This window comes from Tursiops truncatus, chromosome 3, assembly GCF_011762595.2.
Source record: "Tursiops truncatus isolate mTurTru1 chromosome 3, mTurTru1.mat.Y, whole genome shotgun sequence".
NCBI classification, from domain to species: Eukaryota; Metazoa; Chordata; class Mammalia; order Artiodactyla; family Delphinidae; genus Tursiops; species Tursiops truncatus.
In genome coordinates, this window is record NC_047036.1 from 79614552 (window position 1) to 79632800 (window position 18249).

General features: G+C 39.8%; 2 protein-coding genes across 12 annotated transcripts in view; one reads left to right on the plus strand and one right to left on the minus strand.

Moving 5' to 3' along the window:
• The window catches only part of CHD1 (chromodomain helicase DNA binding protein 1), an 88630-nt gene extending 79571 nt beyond the window's left edge, over positions 1-9059 (minus strand). For all 11 annotated transcript variants that reach the window (XM_073802342.1, XM_019929654.3, XM_019929652.3 and 8 more), the window contains exons 1-2: positions 8922-9059; positions 6665-6862 (exon numbers count right to left, since the gene is read on the minus strand). In XM_073802342.1, coding sequence (XP_073658443.1) covers positions 6665-6717 — 53 coding nt within the window. In that variant the 5' untranslated portion in view covers positions 6718-6862; positions 8922-9059. The remainder of the gene's footprint in view (positions 1-6664; positions 6863-8921) is intronic.
• Positions 7550-17879, plus strand: LOC109549083 (uncharacterized). The gene is made up of 4 exons (XM_073801947.1): positions 7550-7705; positions 8498-9363; positions 11259-11392; positions 17268-17879. The coding sequence occupies exons 1-3, from the start codon at positions 7550-7552 to the stop codon at positions 11323-11325; spliced, it is 1089 nt and encodes a 362-aa protein (XP_073658048.1). The 3' UTR covers positions 11326-11392; positions 17268-17879.
• Positions 17880-18249: the final 370 nt, after the last annotated feature.

An 18249-nucleotide genomic window follows, 5' to 3' on the forward strand; every position in this document is an offset into this window, starting at 1 on the left:
TATAAGTGAATGACAGAATTAATGAGGGAGAAATTATTTCTTTATAGAAGAATTCCATTTAATATTATGTAGTTACTCCCTCCCAGCAGGAGACAGAACTTAATTCCCACCCATGCCACCACTCACATCCCTTGAGAGTGGGCTAGACATAGTGACTTACTTCCAAAGAATACACTATGGAAAGAGAAAAACAGTAACTTTATAGTGGAGAAACCTGGCAAATACTACCTTGGTCAAATGATAAAGGTTAACATCATCAGTAATGTCAAGTGGATATTCTGCTCCCCATATGATGTGACCAGTAGAGCACTTCATCTCTGTGATACTCTTTCTAAAAACTGGTAACTGATAACCCTAGTTTATCCTAGCAAAAAAAATCAGACAAATCCAAATTGGGGGATGTTTTATAGGATACCTGGCCAGTACTTCTCAAGACTGTTAAAGAAATTAAGGAAAGACTTAGAAACTCTCACAGATCAGAGGACACTGGGGAGAGTTAACAACTGAATGCAACATGGTACCCTGGACTGAATCCTGGAATAGAAAGAGGGCATTAATGGAAAAACAATAAAATCCAAGTAAAATCTGAAATTTGGTTAATAGTTGTTTGGTATTTTTTAAGACGTTTAAAAAGGCTATAAATCTGGTTTCCCCTTCTGGAGAATGGTAAACATAGTACTAAATACATCACAGGAATTTTGGAAGGAATAGCTACAATAAATTAATGTAATGCACCATGTACACCATGGCTCAGTCAGAGTAAGAGCTCAATAATTACTGGTTGCCATTATTACTGAGAAATGAAATGTACCCAACTTCTTGCTTGCATGGCCTATGACACAGTTCTCTGAGGGGTTCCCAGAAAATAAAAAGCATGTATAATGACATCAATAACAACAAGTAGCAAGGTGGTGAATGACTCCATGCAAACAGCTTCATATATAATGCATATGAACTTATTATGAATACATATCACTTGGGAATCTTGTTAGAAAGAAGATTCTGAGTCAGGAGGTCTGGGGTGAGGTCCAAGGTTGAACATTACAAACAAGCTCCCAGGTGATGCCAATGCTGCTACACCAAGTACCACAACTGGAGCTATAACTTTTCTACTTCTGTAATGTTTTAAAATTTTTCATAAAAAATACAAAAAAAAGTTTTCGCCACCAAACTTTATGTCTTCGCCACAAATACTTGTATTTTTAAACACAGAACTGTACCAGCTATAACCCGCAAGTCATCAATATCTTAAATAAGCAATGACTTAACCAGTATAAAAAAGGGGCAACTACACATTAATATTTGCCCCATTATCTCACGCCTGTGAAGATAAAAATAATGTCTTTGAAAGTCAAATCACATACAATTCTCTTATCTTTACCAATTAAAAATTAGTCTAAATACATTGCAGTAATCTAGATTAACCACAATTTTCAGAAGTCCCAGGAAAATTTTAATTCCGTGAATTCGGTTTGGAGAGAGTAACCTATTACCAAAGCTCCTGATTAACAGTTTATTGAGTTTTCAAAGCATAAAAAATGATCTTAATAAATGATCTGAGATTCAGCAGCATGTACAAGATATTTGAGGAAAGAGAAAACTAGTAGGAAAAGATGAAGAAAGTACATACTGAATCAAGAAATAGGGATTAACAAAAAAATGAGATGTAAAACAGTCATACTTTCCTACAATTAATGACATCACAGTTAATTTTAAAAACCAGTTTCTTTAACTCAATGATTTCTAGCCATTCTGGCTTTGTGATTTCACATTTTCCTGTCTTCCTTAAAATGCTTCTTCGCAAAAACTTTTGAAATTTAAGAATTGAACCTTTTAAAAAACACTCTGAGGACTTCCCTGGTGGCGCAGTGGTTAAGAATCCGCCTGCCAACGCACAGGACATGGGTTCGATCCCTGGTCTGGGAAGATCCCACGTGCCACAGAGCAACTAAGCCCGTGCACCACAACTGTTGAGTCTGCACTCTAGAGCCCGCGCGCCACAACTACTGAGCCCATGCGCCACAACTACTGAGCCCATGCGCCACAACTACTGAAGCCCGCACACCTATAGCCTGTGCTCCGCAACAAGAGAAGACACCGCAATGAGAAGCCCGCGCACCACAATGAAGAGTAGCCCCCCGCTCACCACAATTAGAGAAAGCCCGTGCGCAGCAACGAAGACCCAATGCAGCCAAAAATAAAAATTAATTAATTAATTTAAAAAACTCTGAGATAACATCAAAGTAAGCTCAGGAAATACCATTCTATTGCCTTTAAAAAATGTTCAAATTCATTTATTGAAAGAAACTGATTTTGATGGCAAGAAATCTTGCTGGTATGTGTATACATAAAAGCAATGTTTCCAAAAACGGTATACCATAGAAGTCTTTGATAGGATACTAACAGATACATGGTGAAATACGCAGCCCTGTCTTCAAATTAACTTTGACTTGGTGTTCCTTAAATTTAACAGGTCATTTCGACTATCTGGCTTTTTTCTCAAAGCCTTTAAAAAGTGTTTAAGTGACTCTGAATTTCTAAAAATGAGATTTTCATTTAGAACATTTCCATTGATATTTCCTACTCACTGCCTACTCAAAACACTTCCAAAGTTGAGACCCAAAGATTCTTGAAGCTTAAAACAATTAAAATATTTTCAGTAAGCCAAGGAAATTTAATTGCAACAGAGTTCCTCTAAGTAAATATAAAATTTACACACATATATATTTAAAACATATTTATAAGTATGTTAGGTCAAGCACTGTTAATGTTATAAAAAGCTATAATATATCAAGGAAAAGAATTCTTTTAGGGACTTCCCTGGTGGTCCAGTGGTTAACAGTCCACCTTCCAGTGCAGGGGACATGGGTTCGATATGTGTCAGGGAATTAGGGTCCCACATGCTGCAGGGCAACTAAGCCTGTGTGCCACAACTACTGAGCCCGTGCACCACAACTAGAGAGCCTGTGTCAGAACTACTGAGTCCATGTACTCTAGAGCCCACATGTCACAACCAGAGAAGCCCTCGCGCCGCAATGAAGATCCCGCGTACCGCAACTGAGACCCAATGCAGCCAAATAAATAAATAAATAATTTTAAAAAAAAATTCTTTTCGAATCAGGTCAACATAGCTCAGTTGCCAGCTCTAGATCAATTCTAAGTAGGTAAGACTGTTATAACACATCACCAAAGTTTCCTTCACTCTGTGATAATTTTTCATAAGCATACTATATAGACTAAACAATTAAAATAAATTCTCAAATTTACGTGGGCAAATTTACATTATTGAAAATTTAATCTACAGGCAAGCAGAGAAATTACTTCTGAGTATTAAGCATTTATCAACTGTCCAAAAATTAGTAAAATGTAACCATGTATTTATGGTCTTTACCCACAAATCTATTTCTGGAGCAAATCATCATTCACGTTAACTTTAAAATAAAAAATGTCTAACCAGGCTTTGAAAAACTTCATTACAATTAACAACAGAAATCTAGAGAGCTGGGAACTGATGCTTTGAAATCTTCCAATAGTATCTTCAGAAAGCTTAACTTCAGTTATATAATAAACTTTGTGCTAACTTGAAACTGAGGTACAGGTGCATCCTGACACACGTTTCTTAGTAAATAAGTTTCAAAATTGTCAGTTATAACATAGCCAAAGAAACGTTCTCCTGTGTATTCTTCTTCCTTTCTGTCAATGGTTATGGAAAGGTTTTCACATCAAAAGAAGCAAAACAGACACTTTTGAGTAGAAAGCTAATCATACCAACTAAAAATGCCAAATGACTTCTTGCTTAATTCTACTTCGTTTCATAAATTTCCATGAAGGAAAAAAAGGAAATCTGAAGCAAAAATACATGTAAAAATTCTAGCCAATAACAATCAAATTCTACAGCATATATCAATTTTAAAAACAAGCATAGGGCTTCCCTAGGGGCCCAGTGGTTAAGAATCCACCTGCCAATGCAGGGGACACGGGTTCAATCCCTGGCCCAAGAAGATCCCATATGCCACGGAGCAACTAAGCCTGTGCACCACAACTACTGAGCCCGCGCTCTAGAGCACGCTAGCCACAACTACTGAGCCCACGTGCCACAACTACTGAAGCCCCGGCGCCTGGAGCCTGTGCTCTGCAACAAGAGAAGTCACCACTGTGAGAAGCCTGCGCACTGCAAGGAAGAATAGCCCCCGCTTGCTGCAACTAGAGAAAGCCAACAAAGACTCAACACAGCCAAAAAAAAAAAAAAAATTAATCAATTAAAAAAAAGATGTGTGCTTTATTTTTTAAAAAAAGCATATTTCTCCCCTAATCACTCTATATTAATATTCATAGTTATGGTGACTTTTGGTTTTTGCAAGAAAATCCCTGTATCTATAAAGTTCACCTCACTCTTTTTAACTAGGCACAATCTCCCTTCTCTGTACTGCCTTGTTATGAAAGCTTCTGGTATGGGGGCACTGAGGCTTAGTAACTACGGTAGAGCAAAGGAAAAGGACAGCGTAACAGCAGAAAGGAAGAAAATGAAAGGAAAACAGAAGCAGGTCTCCCTTCTTCAGATAAACACCAAGGCAGTTGCAAGAACTAGATAACCTGACAGCCACGATTCTAAGAAGTACATAAAACCTATATGGTAGAAATCATGACTCAGAATAATTAGAGAATATACATTGCATTTACTTAAAATGAGTATGCATTGTAAAAGATTCAAGTAAACTTGATTTCACAGGGTTTAATTTTTTTTCATCTCTACTATATCAAATTTGATTTAAGACTCCCTCTTTGCTTTACATATGGCAGCAAAATACATAAAAGATTACTGGAAAAGGTAAGGGGTCAGAATATAACAGCATGTGATCTCTCTACATGCTCAACCAGAAGATTTACTCTCAAGAGTCTTATTTCCTATTTCGTGGGTAGTTAGGCTCCTGCGTTTCCCCTAGATATTTCTACCTATTAACCATTTCATTGTTCACCAACGAACAAGAGAATGTGGACAATGTGACTCTCCTATTAACTTACTCCAGTCAATATACCTGTAGAGATTGGAATCAAAGCTGAAACTCAAAGGTCTTCTAGTTTAGCCCTTCAACTTTGGCGTTTCCAGTTAAACTCTGTTGTTAAATACTTTGTATATTAAGTAGTAGGATGAAACTTCAAAATCATTTAATTCAACTCTCCTTATTTTACAGTTCAGAAGTCATTCAGAGAACGAGTTAGTGCAGAGACAGGTCAACTCAGGTTTTGTAACTCCTAGACCAATACTTGTTCTACTAAATCATTCTGCTTCCCATAACTACTCCTTGTTTTCTATGATGTTCTTGTTATCCAAACATTCTGCCTGTGAAACTGATAAAGTATACCTAGCATAACCAGAAAATCCCAAGCCTCAGGTCAAATACATATCCCACTGCTTCATTTTCTATCCAACATTTTCCTGAAGCCCTTTTAACTGCCAAAACTTTCCTGTTCCTTGTCCTTCACATTTCTCCATCACTGTAATTAATGTTTCAGTTATGTAATATTCTATGTTATATAAAATATGATGCTAATTATAATAATATAGAGTGCTCATTATAGCAGGAACTATTTTAAGACCTTTACAGGTAGCATTTCATTTAATCCTCAACTTTAAATAAGATAAATAATACTATAATCCCCATTTTATAAATACAAAACTCTAAGTCTCAGAGGCTAAAAAATCTGCCCTAATTCACACAGCTAATAAGTACAACTGGGTAAGTAATCAGGCAGTCTGACCCCAGTGTCCATATTCCTGACCTCTCTATATGATAAGCATATATGATAAACATATGTAACTACATGGGATTGCATTATTAACGTGGCTGGTAACTTAAAACTGGGGGGCTACAGAAGAATTTAAAAGTCTTTGTATTTGAAGAGGTTTCTTACACATTAAAATAGCTTAACATGGCTTACTCCCATAAACCATATCTTCTTTGCAAAGACATGGCCCACGTAAGAACTCTTAACTCAGTCATATATAATTAAAACTCAAATTTGAAAAGGTAATGGGAGAAAAAAGTGTTGCAGCAATACTCTAACAAATGTCCAGATCAGCAGTGTCCAAAAGAACTTTTGCCATGATAGAAATGTTTTCAATTTTTCTCTATTCATCACGGTAGCCACTAGCTACATGTGACTATTCGGCACTTGAAATGTGTCTAATGTGACTAAGTACTGAATTTTGAATATTTTGTAATTTTAACTAATTTAAATTTAAATAGCCACATGTGGCTACTGACTACTACACTGGACAGCACAGGTATAGAAGACAAAATGCCAGAAAAAAATGAGTAAAGAAATTCTTATGGCCTTTATTTGGAGAGTGCAATAACAGTCAAATCAATTTAAATGTCTTCCTTTACTTGCTCTAGTTTCAATTATTAACCCAAACAATATAGACCTCCAAAGAGATTTAAGTATCCCAAATTTTCTATATTTAAATTTCTCTTTGTGCATCTCAATGGAAAAAAATAATTAAACTCTGTATTTTCAACAAAGCTTTATTTATTAGAAACTTTTTAATGTTTGGAGAGCTAACAGTGAATCTGAAAACTCTGCCACCTATTAGAAAAACTAAAAAGAGTCACATAAGTTTTCAACTGTTTTCATAATAAAAACTTGATAATAAAGTACTTACCTTGACTCTCCACTACTGTTTCTAACACTTTCTTCATCACTGTGTCCATTCATTGTAAATATCAAGAAGTTTTAAAATAAAATATAAATCTTCCCAGTTTAAAAGACGAATATAAATACTGACTCCTCTTTGAATATCAAAAATTCACAGATGAATTTTCTTCAACATTCACAGGTTTCCTGGGACCCTCTGACTCACCTAAAAAAAAAAAAATTAAGAAAGTGAGAAAATTTCCTGTAGACAAAAAGATAAATAAGTCTATTTGGAACTTATACAAATCTATCTAGGCCAACTAGATTAGAGGTGGTAAGGAAGGGGTAGGGGGTCTTTTTCTCAAAATACCTAGGCTTCTATTAACTACATTCTTGACTACTTACTAGAATTTAGCACACCACTGCTTATTTTTGACAGAAAAAATTAAAATATTTGTGGAGCGATAGAACTTTTAGACTAATTGCAACCGTGTGTATATACCACACATTATAGACAAAAAACTAAAGCAAAATGGTAGTATATAACATATACATACGTTCCAAGAATAGAAAATAGTCTTATTAGATACTTGACCAAACAAATGAAATAAGGGGGAAAAAGGTTACCTTAACCAAGCACTAATTCCTATCACGAAGGACTTCGTATACCAGAGCGAGGGGAAGTGTTGAAAATGCTCACATGAGAACAGGAGAGTAAAAGTGTATCATGTAATCTTAGCCAAAATAATGTACAGGTCAAAATAAATGTATCCTTTCACAGGTAAACCGATAGCGCAGTTTTAAGTTTAAATAATACAGTATATATATCCAGTTTGGACATGCAGAGATTCCTCCGGGGGAAAAGGTAACAGAATATACACTATGATCTTTTAAGTAGGGGGTTTGGGGCATCATGGACCAAGATACAACATTTCCACCTTTCAACATATCAGCACAACACTGGAGAGTCACCTACAAGCCACCCACTAATAAACAAAGGAGATCTCTGGCAGGGGAGGGAGAGGAAGAAGCGGGGGAAGGAGACGTCAGATCCTTCCCCAGCCAGAAAGTACCGAGACAGACGACTGAGAGCAGAGCTGTCCTCCGACCTCAGCAAAGAGAATTTACTCCTACGATTATTTCCATTCCACAAAAAAAGAGGGGGGAAATAGGCTGCTGCCAACTTAATCATAGCAAACTCTGCATCTAGATCGGGATTTTAATAATCCAGAAACTACAGTCCAGTAGACTTAGCAAGAATTGTTATCTAAAAATTATTTCACGCAACATTTATTCCTAATGTTAAATATTAATTCCAACTAGCCAGAGAGATTAACTATTAAACAATTAGATCTTAAAAATCTAGGTACTCTAACAAACTGCCTCTCCCGAAAGTCTCTCTTCATTGAGAAAGTTCACTCCTCTTTTCGTTCTTTCTTTTTCACCTCCCTTTCGCCCCTCAAAATGGCTTTCTCTGTACTTTGTAACTTCCTTTCTCCTCCTCATTTTCCTTCTCAGAGTTAAGTCCTCTTTCTGAGCCCCTTCTTACAACCGTAAGTTCTGAAGCTCCAAGCACCCGCAGCTCTCTCCTGCCTTTCACTCGTCTTAACAATGATTCTTCCCTAAATCGTTAAACCTCTTCAATTCGCCTTTTCTTTGCCCCGTCTTTTATCAGTTGCTTTCCTCCTGCTAAGTTTTCAAGCGGTTCTCGAAAGGAGGTTGGAAACCTTCCTCCCCCGTCCGTCGCAGCTTCGCTCCAATCAGCCGGCCACCCGGACGCACCCCCCCCCCACACTCCCATCCCTCCCAGGGCCTCCATCTCGGTCCCGGAGTCTCCCTTCCCGCCTCAAACTTCCTACAGACCCACCCCGCGCCCTCCTGGGCTCGCCCGGTCTGCTGCCCCCTCCCCCTTCCCGCCGCTCCCCACGTGCTGGGAGCCCGGGTGGCGGCGGGACCCACGCACCGGCCAAGCGCACAGCTAGCTTCTCGCAGCTTTCCCCTCGCGGCCCGGCCTGCCCCAGGCCGAGGAAGCCCGGTCTCGACCGCCAGCTGCACGCCCGTCCGGAGAGAGGATGCGGTCTTCGGCGCCGGCCTGCTCTCGCCACTCACACGCCCCCTGAGCGGCGAGTCCATCCGCCGCCGCCGGCCCTCTCAGACCGCCCCGGCCTATGCCCGGCGCCCGGCCGCTGGGCCGCCGCCCGGACACCGCGCCGCCCCCGCCCTCCGCCTGGCCAGCTCCCGTCCTCTCCGCCACATCCAGACCCGCCCGCCGACCCCCTTCTTACCGGCGGGCGTGCAGGCTTCGCGGGGCGGAGAGAGCCAACTCGATCGGCGGCCTCCCCTGTGCCCGGGCCCGCGGTCTCCGCCACCAAGAGTCCTCGGGCTCCGGGGGTTTCGGGGTAAGCAGGAGTCCGTGAGGGCGAGAGGGAAGGGGAAGGACGCGGAGGAGAAGGGGAAGCCCCGGCCCGCGGCTCCAACGCGCTATCCCCTGCGGAGCGGATCCAACAATCAATTCATTATTAAAGCACCAACGGCGAGGTCAGCAAAAGCAAGAAGTAACGAGTCGTCGTCTTCACCGCGGCCGCGCGCGCGCCCCCGCTCCCGCCGCTTATCGGCTCCCGGCAGCCGCCATGACGCCGAGAGAGCTAGCGCAACCGTCTCCGTCGTAGGCGCCTCCGCCGCCGCCGCCGCCACAGAGGTACCCGTTGCCTCCGCCTCCCGCGCGACGTAAGCTTCTCGGCTCACTCCCCTTCCCCACTGGGCGCGAGGCGGGCAAGCGGGCGCGCGCACGCCGAACTCCACCAACTGGCGCGCGGACAGTGGGAGGGGCTACGTTTTGGAGTCGTGGGGCGTAGGAAGAAGACGATTGGTGCTGTGTCGGGGCGGAGGGCGAGTGCGCGCACGCGCACTGATGGGAACGCGCACGCCGGCCGCGCAGAGGCTGCTGGACTCTGGCTACCGTGGTGGGCTGTTGAGCCTTGCCCGGGTTCACTCCCTTAGCGGCCCGGACTTGAATTCCGGGAAGTGGGAGCTGCAGGCTCGCTCCTTGCGGGTATGGAGGCTACTGTCACTCGGGGCGGTTGCGTAAGGACGTCACAACCGAGAGCCCGAGAAGGAACTAGGGAAACAGAGGGGTGGGGAGATATTGAAGACTGATGGGGCTTGGGGAGCCGCGGAAGGGCTGTGTTGGATAAGCCGAGGGGGCGGGGTCGAACGTGCGGTCGGTAGCCCAGGCCTCGGCCCCGCGCCGGGTCTGAGCGCCTGTCTGGAGAGGCGGGGAGGGGAATGCTGCGTCACACCAGGCAGCTTGGGAACCCAACTGTTGGGCCACTGTGGTCACCTCCCGCCGCCTCCTACGCTTAGGCGACCTGAGACAAAGGCTCCCTAAGGGAGGTGCGAGCCGGGCACCTGAGGAGGCGGAGAGAAAACAGAGACCGAGTTGTTGACACCCTGTGACCCTTCTTGACTCATTTGTGGGTAGCCCGTGCCCGGTTCAGGAATAAAACGTGTAGAACGTTTCCAGGTCGCTTCCTGAAGGGCTGGTGGAGGGTGCGGTGCCAAATCACTACAAAAAATGCAACGCGAGAGACGTTAGTAACTGTCGCAGGTTAGCGTACTGCAACTTAGTTGACGGTTTCTTTCATAACTGTAACTGAGGGCCTCAGTTACAACCTTTTAGATCTGTCCAAAGAAACACTACCTTTTCAAGCACGGGAGTGTTCCGCTTCTCTCCTTTAAACCATTTTTTTAAGTCAGAATTATTTTACACTTCCATTATTTTTCTCGTCCACAGATCAGTCTTGAGTCAGCCCAGGTTAATGATAATTTCTGAAACTTTCTAATCCCATTCTTCAGTTATTTGATCTGATGTAAAGGACTGCCTTCCAAGTCAAATGAGTTTGAATGCGGTAGCTTCATTCCCAAAATAATTATTTTCACATGTGGGAAATATTCAAGTTTTAGTCTACTGTCTGTTTAAACAGTTTGTTCCGAGCCCTCAAAAAGATCTCCAAACATAACACCAAATATGTATTTATTATATGGAAAGGTATACTCACCCTTGGGGAGTAGGGGAAGGCAAACAGGTAGACACAGTCTCTCGAAAAAAATGAGTATGTCTGTGGTCAATGAATAGTGAAACAAAATGAAACACCACCATAGTTTGCAAAATGATCTATGCGCAGCCTCTTTTTTTATCCTAGTTATTAAATAGCTATAATTCTGGGTTGTGAGGAATAAAAAGATCTTTCAAATATTCATCTCTGAAGTCCTTAGAAACTAAGTGCTAATTTTTAATACTGTGCTTTATAAAATTATGATAAGGTGCCTTGATAATAGGAACTTCCTGTTCCTCGGACTAATTTATTTCTTGGATTACTAGAGTGGTAAGTAAAAAATAAAAACCCGAGAAAAACATGGCAGGTAAAGAATTTTGTAATCAGAAGTGTGATTCAGATAATAAAGTCTTCAATTATAACCATATTGCATTTTGTTACCTCACCAAAAAATGCTTACTGTATTGACTTAATCTGTTTTATATGTTTTTTGAAAGCACCTTTTTAAACTGAGTTGGTGTTTGGATGTGATACGCTACGTATAATTTTGAGACACTTGTTTTGCAGACAAAAGAAAAAACCTTGCCAAATTTTTAATAATATATTGAACCTTGGAGACTTATATTTCTGGTAAAATTATAATATACTTTATGACGTCACAGGATTTTAGAATGACTATTGAGACTGTGGAGAAATACAAGGTAAGTGGAAAATTGAAAAATCTTACCAGTTCAGTTTTTTAAAAGTCAGTTGATAAATAAGACAAAAATATTTTTTGACCATATTTTATCTGCATAGTTAAATTCTCAGTTTCACTTTGTTTAAACAAACTGTATGTCTACTTTTTGAAAAGTCTACTGAAAACAATAGACAAACAGTAAATAATCTGAACACATGAATAGCAAAAATCCCTGAAAATTAACATCAACCAGGAGGTCTTTATTACTATCTGATTTTCCATTTGGGAAATTTCATATTCTTTGGAAAGAATATTACTTTTACAAAATCTGGGACAGCACTTTATAGGTTCTTAATTCTGACATGCTCTACTAGGACTAGTTACCAATGGGTATGGTATCCTTAGGTGGGAATAGATTGAAAACCACTTACCCAGAATTGTGAGATGTGCAGCATAAAGACAGTAACAACTCTTGCTTTTCTGTTAACATTTTGGATGCCAAGATAGTATTTTAATTCCATAATTATGTTCTTGTTGCCTAGAGGATTTGTATACAAAAAGCTGCTAAAACAATCAGGACAATATTAAAATACTCTAGAATCTCAATCTATGACATCATTTCCCGGGTTTTTGCCAAACAGAGAAAGTGTCCTCCAAATATGATACTTAAATTTACAAAGTCTGCTATAAATAGAACCCATGAAATCCCAAGTCACCTTATAGTGAAAATTTACTGTACATTTTCTATTTTCTTGATCTTAAAAATTATAGGAGAGTAGCTGTGGTTCCCAGTTTTGGGCAGGGACAGGAGTCAGTCACCTTGGAAAGTTTTTCCTAATTACACATGCTGAACACTCCCTTTCTGAAATGCACAATTTCTAGGTTCTAAGCAGTGTTTGGAAAAACTAGATTGTTCTGATAACCACCAACAGCTCATCCACCTTGTTTATGGCCACTGTATTTGGAGATTTTTAGTGATAAATTCTTAAATCATAGTAAGTAAAATTTCAAATGTAACGCTCTTAGAGATGATACTAAGAAGCAACTGTGTATAAAATCTAATAGGTATTGAAGTGGATACAAAGATTTCACTTAAAAATTAAGTGTGCAGATGGGGAAAAGTGTTGTTTAAGTAGCTAACCTCAAAATATCAGATTGGTGCCTTGATGCTGTATCATTCCTTCCTCTCCCCCAAATCCTTTGTTTAGTGTCCATTTTACCTCATGTATGTTGTCTTCAGCCTTTCTCCTTAATCCCCACTACTTTGTTTACTTAGGTTCTATTCCCTACACCTTTCCCTCCAGGTCACCCTATAGGCTTCCTTCAGATTTGAAATCTAGTGATATCACTCCCCTGCTTCAAATACATATGTTTAAGTGTACCACATATATTTGCATACGTAATATTTTAATTACTTTGTTCACAATATGATTCCAGCATTGCATCCCATCATTCCTAGCAGACACTTGACACTCCAGCCATACATTTCTCCAGGTCTTTGGGAATGTATCAGTATCACTGTAAATGGATATAGTCCATCTGTCTTATGAATCATTTTATTTTAGATGTAAGTAAATCAATAGCTGTTGAGTACACTGACAAATTGTGCCAAAACCCTACGAGACATGTCATGTAGCTCTCTCATTTCCCTTTTAGGAAATTTTGTATTCTGCAAATACAGCATATCGTTATATTGTAATAAAGCATTTGTTTCCATATTACATTGTGAGCTCCTTGAGCAGACTCTGTTTCCCATTGCATTATATCCACATTTATTCAATACATTGCATACCAGGCATTCTACAGGGGTGGGGGAGGGAGGGTTATAATAGAGCAAACACAGACACTTTCAAGAGTTAAAGTCTAGTGCAAGAAACAAACACACTTGGAAATCATAACTGAGAAAAATGGTATGAAGAAACATAGTGCTGTGAGAATTCATAGTTCAGAACCCTAGTCCCAAAAGTCTCCCTAAAGGAAGTGACATCTGAGAACTGAGAATTTTTTTTTGAATTTTATTTTTTTATACAGCAGGTTCTTATTATCTATTTTATCCACATCAGTGTATACATGTCAATCCCAATCTCCCAATTCATCCCACCGCACCCCCCACCCCCGCTTGCCTCCCTTGGTGTCCATACGTTTGTACGCTACATCTGTGTCTCTATTTCTGCCTTGCAAACCATGAGAACTAAGAATTTAATGTGGATTAGATAAAAGGAAAGTGAAGAGCTTCGTAACAGGTAAACGGTAACAACATGGCAAAAATTCGGGGGCCAGAAAGATAATATCAACTTACATCCCAGTTTGCCAAGGATAGGCCTTTTTTTACTTTCAGAAGTGTTCTGGTTTGGATAAGTTACATTGTCACTCTATAAGGGACTAAAAGAAGTACAGTACTGCTGGAGCAACAACTGAGGATGATGAAGCTGCATGGTGGCCAGACCATTCAGGGCCCAAAGGCCAGGTTAAGAAGTAGGTTCTTTGCCTGGAATAAAGGGAAACCTTTGACAGATTTTAAATTGGGTGGTAATGATAAGATTTACAAATTGAAAATTTTAACTGTAAATTCCAAAAATGGATTAAAGGTGGGTCAAAGTCGACACAAAATTCTTGAATTAGGAGGCTAAAAGATTAGAAATAACTTTAATGAAGCAGGGTAGTAGTATGGAAGTAGAGAGAGTAGATTTGGAAGGAAATGTCCATAGGATTTGTTGATGCAGTTGGATTCAGGGTTAGGAGAAGGAGGGAAGCTGTACATACAATGGAATGGAACTGAATGGTAATATGTTTGGAAATGGGTAGGTGTGAAGATGATAGATTTAGTTTAGAATTTAGTTTAGAGTTTCTCGTGTCATTGAGTCATCCAAGAAGCTTTTGGATAGAAGTCTGGACCTGAGAAGGGAGATCTAAACTGAAAATAAAAACTGTTAAGTGTGTAGGGGGAAATTAAAATCTTTAGTGTATGTGAAATAGGCTTGGAAGACAGCCTAGGACTGTACAGTGAAGAACTTCAATTAATTTTTGGCTAGGTAGAGGAAGATTAGCTGGATAAGGAGTTGCAATGTCAGAAGGGTGTTGTGCAATAGAGGACCAAGGTCTGAGTGCTTCAAGGAAGGAGTGGTGAATAGTGTCCAGTGCTATGGTGAAATAAGGCCTGAATAATAGCCACTGGATTAAGTAACATGATGGTCATCAGTTACCTTAGGAAGAACTATTTTGTTGGAATAATAGGGCTAGAAGCCAGACTGGAGTAGAACGTGATAAATGAAAAAGTGGAATCTGAGTCTGAATTTCTCATTTAGGTGATTTAACTTTGACTTGGGAGGGAATATGAGTTGTTTTTTTTTTTTTTGCTGGCTTTTGTGGATTTTTATTTAGGTGAAAGATTTAGAGTGTTTCAAAGACAATGGAAAATGTCATTATGAGAGAGAGAGAGTGAATATGAGTTAGCTACAAGAATTAGCTGGAAAGATTACCACATAATAATCATTCAAAAAGAAAATACATGAACATTTCAAAGTAATTTGGGGAAAAAATAGAATTTTTTTTTTCAATCAGGAACTGAATACTAGATAACCAGTGTTTATAGTTATGGACTATAGGTGGCCATTTAATTGCTGTGATTTGAGAGTTTCTGTGAGCCTTCTACTCCCCAAATACATGCCTTGTGCTCTACTAATGTTTGAAAAGTTTTTGGTAGAAATCTGTTTTAAAGCATATATTCATGGGAAAAGTAATCTGTTAAGAAAGTAGTTCTGAACTGTGCCAAAATTTAGAAATACCTGAGGAACTTCACGATAAAAATGCTGAAGCCCTACTTCAAGGAATTCCATTCCATTGTTCTGAGAAGGGACCTGGGCATATGCATTCTTTAAACGCTTTTTAAATGATGATTCTAATGTGCCACTGACGTTTAAAAACTATGGACATCATCATGTTAACACTGCATTGACTCAACATTTAGTTTAGATGAAGTAGGGAGAGGCCAGGTCACTTATTTTGAAAACGGTGGTTATTAACTGGGAGATTTTGCCTCTCAGGACATTTGACAAAATATGGAAACATTTTTGGTAGTCACAATGAATGGGAAAGGGGGTTGGAGCTGCTGACATATGGTGGGTAAAGGCCAGGGGTACTGCTAAAGATACTACAATGCACTGGACAACCCCCCACATCAAAGAATTATCTGGCCCAAAATTACAATAATGTCATTGTTGAGAAACCCTGCTATAAAATAGGATGACAAGCTAAGTAGTAGTTTTTTTTTTTGCAGTACGCGGGCCTCTCACTGCTGTGACCTCTCCCGTTGCGGAGCACAGGCTCTGGACGCGCAGGCTCAGTGGCCAAGGCCCACGGGCCCAGCCACTCCACGGCATGCGGGATGTGGGATCCTCCTAGACCAGGGCATGAACCCGCGTCCCCTGCATCATCGGCAGACCACTGCGCCACCAGGGAAGCCCTAAGTAGTGTTTTTTAGTAAAGTCTTAACGGGTGGGGCTTACAGTTTAGTAAGAGTGCTAATGAATGAGGATCTACCTAACAACTTAGCTCCACCTAACAACTTAGCCTTGCTTATAACCAGCAACAAGAGAACCTCAAATAAAATAAATTTGTAGAACTATGAAGTGTGACTAGCTCAATAGACTGGTTACATTATTTTCCTAGTTTAAAAAATATAGTGCAACTGAAACTCTTATTGCTGGTGGGGGTATACTTTGATTGCAGTCACTTTGGGAAATGGATAGACAGTATCCATTACAGCTGAATTTAGGCCTGTAATTCAGCAGTTTCTCTCCTGAGTGTATATCCAAGAAATTGAGTGCAGGTGTCTTCTAAAAGTCTTGTATACAAATATCCATAGTAGTTTGATTCATTATGGCCTCAAATAGGAACAAAGTGAAATATATTCTTACAATGGAATATTACCCAGCGATAAAAATGAATAAACTGCTACACATAATAATATGGATGGATCTCATAGGTATTTGTTGAGTGAAATAGACAAAAACCAATTCATATTGTATTGGGTAGGCCAAAAAGTTTGTTTGGGTTTTTCCATAAGATGTGATGGAACTCGAACAAACTTTTTGGCCAACCCAATATTATTCCATTTATATGAAATTCAAGAAAAAAAGTAATTCATGTTGATAGAAGTCAAGATAGTAGTTACCTCTCTGGGCATGGGTATTGACTTAGAAGGGGCAAAAGGGAGCCTTATGAAATGATGGAAATGTTTTGGATCTTGATCTCATTGGTTGTTATATGAATGCATACATATGAAAAAGTTCATCAAGCTGGACATTTAAATTTTGTGAACTTTACATATGCCGTACCCCAATTTTTAAAAATTAAAAATTATGAAAAAAAATCAGGAAACCTAATTTTGAACTACTTGAAATCTTGTATCTTAAGGACTTGGTTAAATAAAGGGTTGGCTACCTAACATGTTCTCAACAGATAAAAGCAACTCTAGTGCATTGTATAGTGAAAGTAAATTTTGGATTTGGAGTCAGACCTAGTTTTGAACCACACCTTCATCCATTATTACCGTATGACTTTGGGCAAGTTCTTACATTGGGACCTTATCTTTGTGATTATGGAAGAATAGAAGATCAGTGAGTTGGGAGAAGTATAAAAAAATTCTTAAAAAAAAAAATTCAGCCTTGATTCATGATCCCCTACCACTGAGGAATATCCAGAGACATTTAGGGTGGGCCTCAGCAGCTATATATGTATAGGTATCCCCTTTTCAAAAGTTCACTTTATGCCACTTCACTTTTATGAAAAACATACCTTAGTACCTGTTTTCACTAAACAAAAGAAATCCGAAGAGGACTTTTGCTTTTACAAAATAAGATGAAAAGCGAAAATAGCATTCAGCATTTGTTTTGCAGTGAGCCGTTGTACCAGGTGGCATGCGCCCTGAGCAGCAAGAGTGGCACTTCCAAGCTCCTTCCCTGGGAACTACACTCAGCCTCTCAGCATCAAGCCATCATGCTTTGAACTGTGTCTGTGAGCATCAATGCTTTATCTCCATTTATTTTGTGCATCCATTAGCAAGATGTGTCCTAAGGTAATTGCTTCTTTGCTTTACCTCATTTAGGTTTGCGAAAGGTTTCATAGGAACACTATCCTAGCTTTAGCCAGGATGAACAACTGAACCCTATCTGGACCAATCAGATTGTTCTGATAATTTAAAATTGGAAAGTTCATCAGACAGCTGATCTTTTCCTGAGAAACGTAAAGTTAGGCCAGGGTACTTTGTTTGGAAGCAGCACATGGAAAGTCAGAGTTGTGTTGCAAAAACAAGAATAATCTCAGATTACTTACTGTATCACTTGGTGTTATAAATGTTATAACTATGAGATTGGTACTGTTATCTACAGGTAAGGAAACTGAGAAGCTTGACTAAAAATACGTGCTGAAGCGCTGAAGCTAAAATATTTTTCTTTTCTTTCTCTCTTTCTTTTTGGAAGCTAAAATAAAACCTGGGCAGTTTGAATCCAGTCTGTGTTTTCATGAAGTGCTGACATATCAGACACATGTATAATAGCTGCCTTGGTTCCTGATAGCTTTCCAGTTCCTGAGCTCAGTCCCTTGAGAAGGGTAGTCTGCTCCCTATCTTTGAATTATTTATCATAATTTATCCTTATAATAAAATTTCATGTCTTTGCCTAAGTGGATCAGCCAATTGCAACTGAAAGTGTCCTGCTCTAGTTTGACTATGAATGGGAACGCAAATAACAAAGCTCAGAGAAACTAAAACTGACTGAATCGAGGTGGGGCTGCAGGTAATAAAGACTTTCCTACCTTAAGATGGGAACCTGTTAGCTTCTGTTGTGCAATAGTGAATCTTTTACCCAGGCTTTCTCCAAT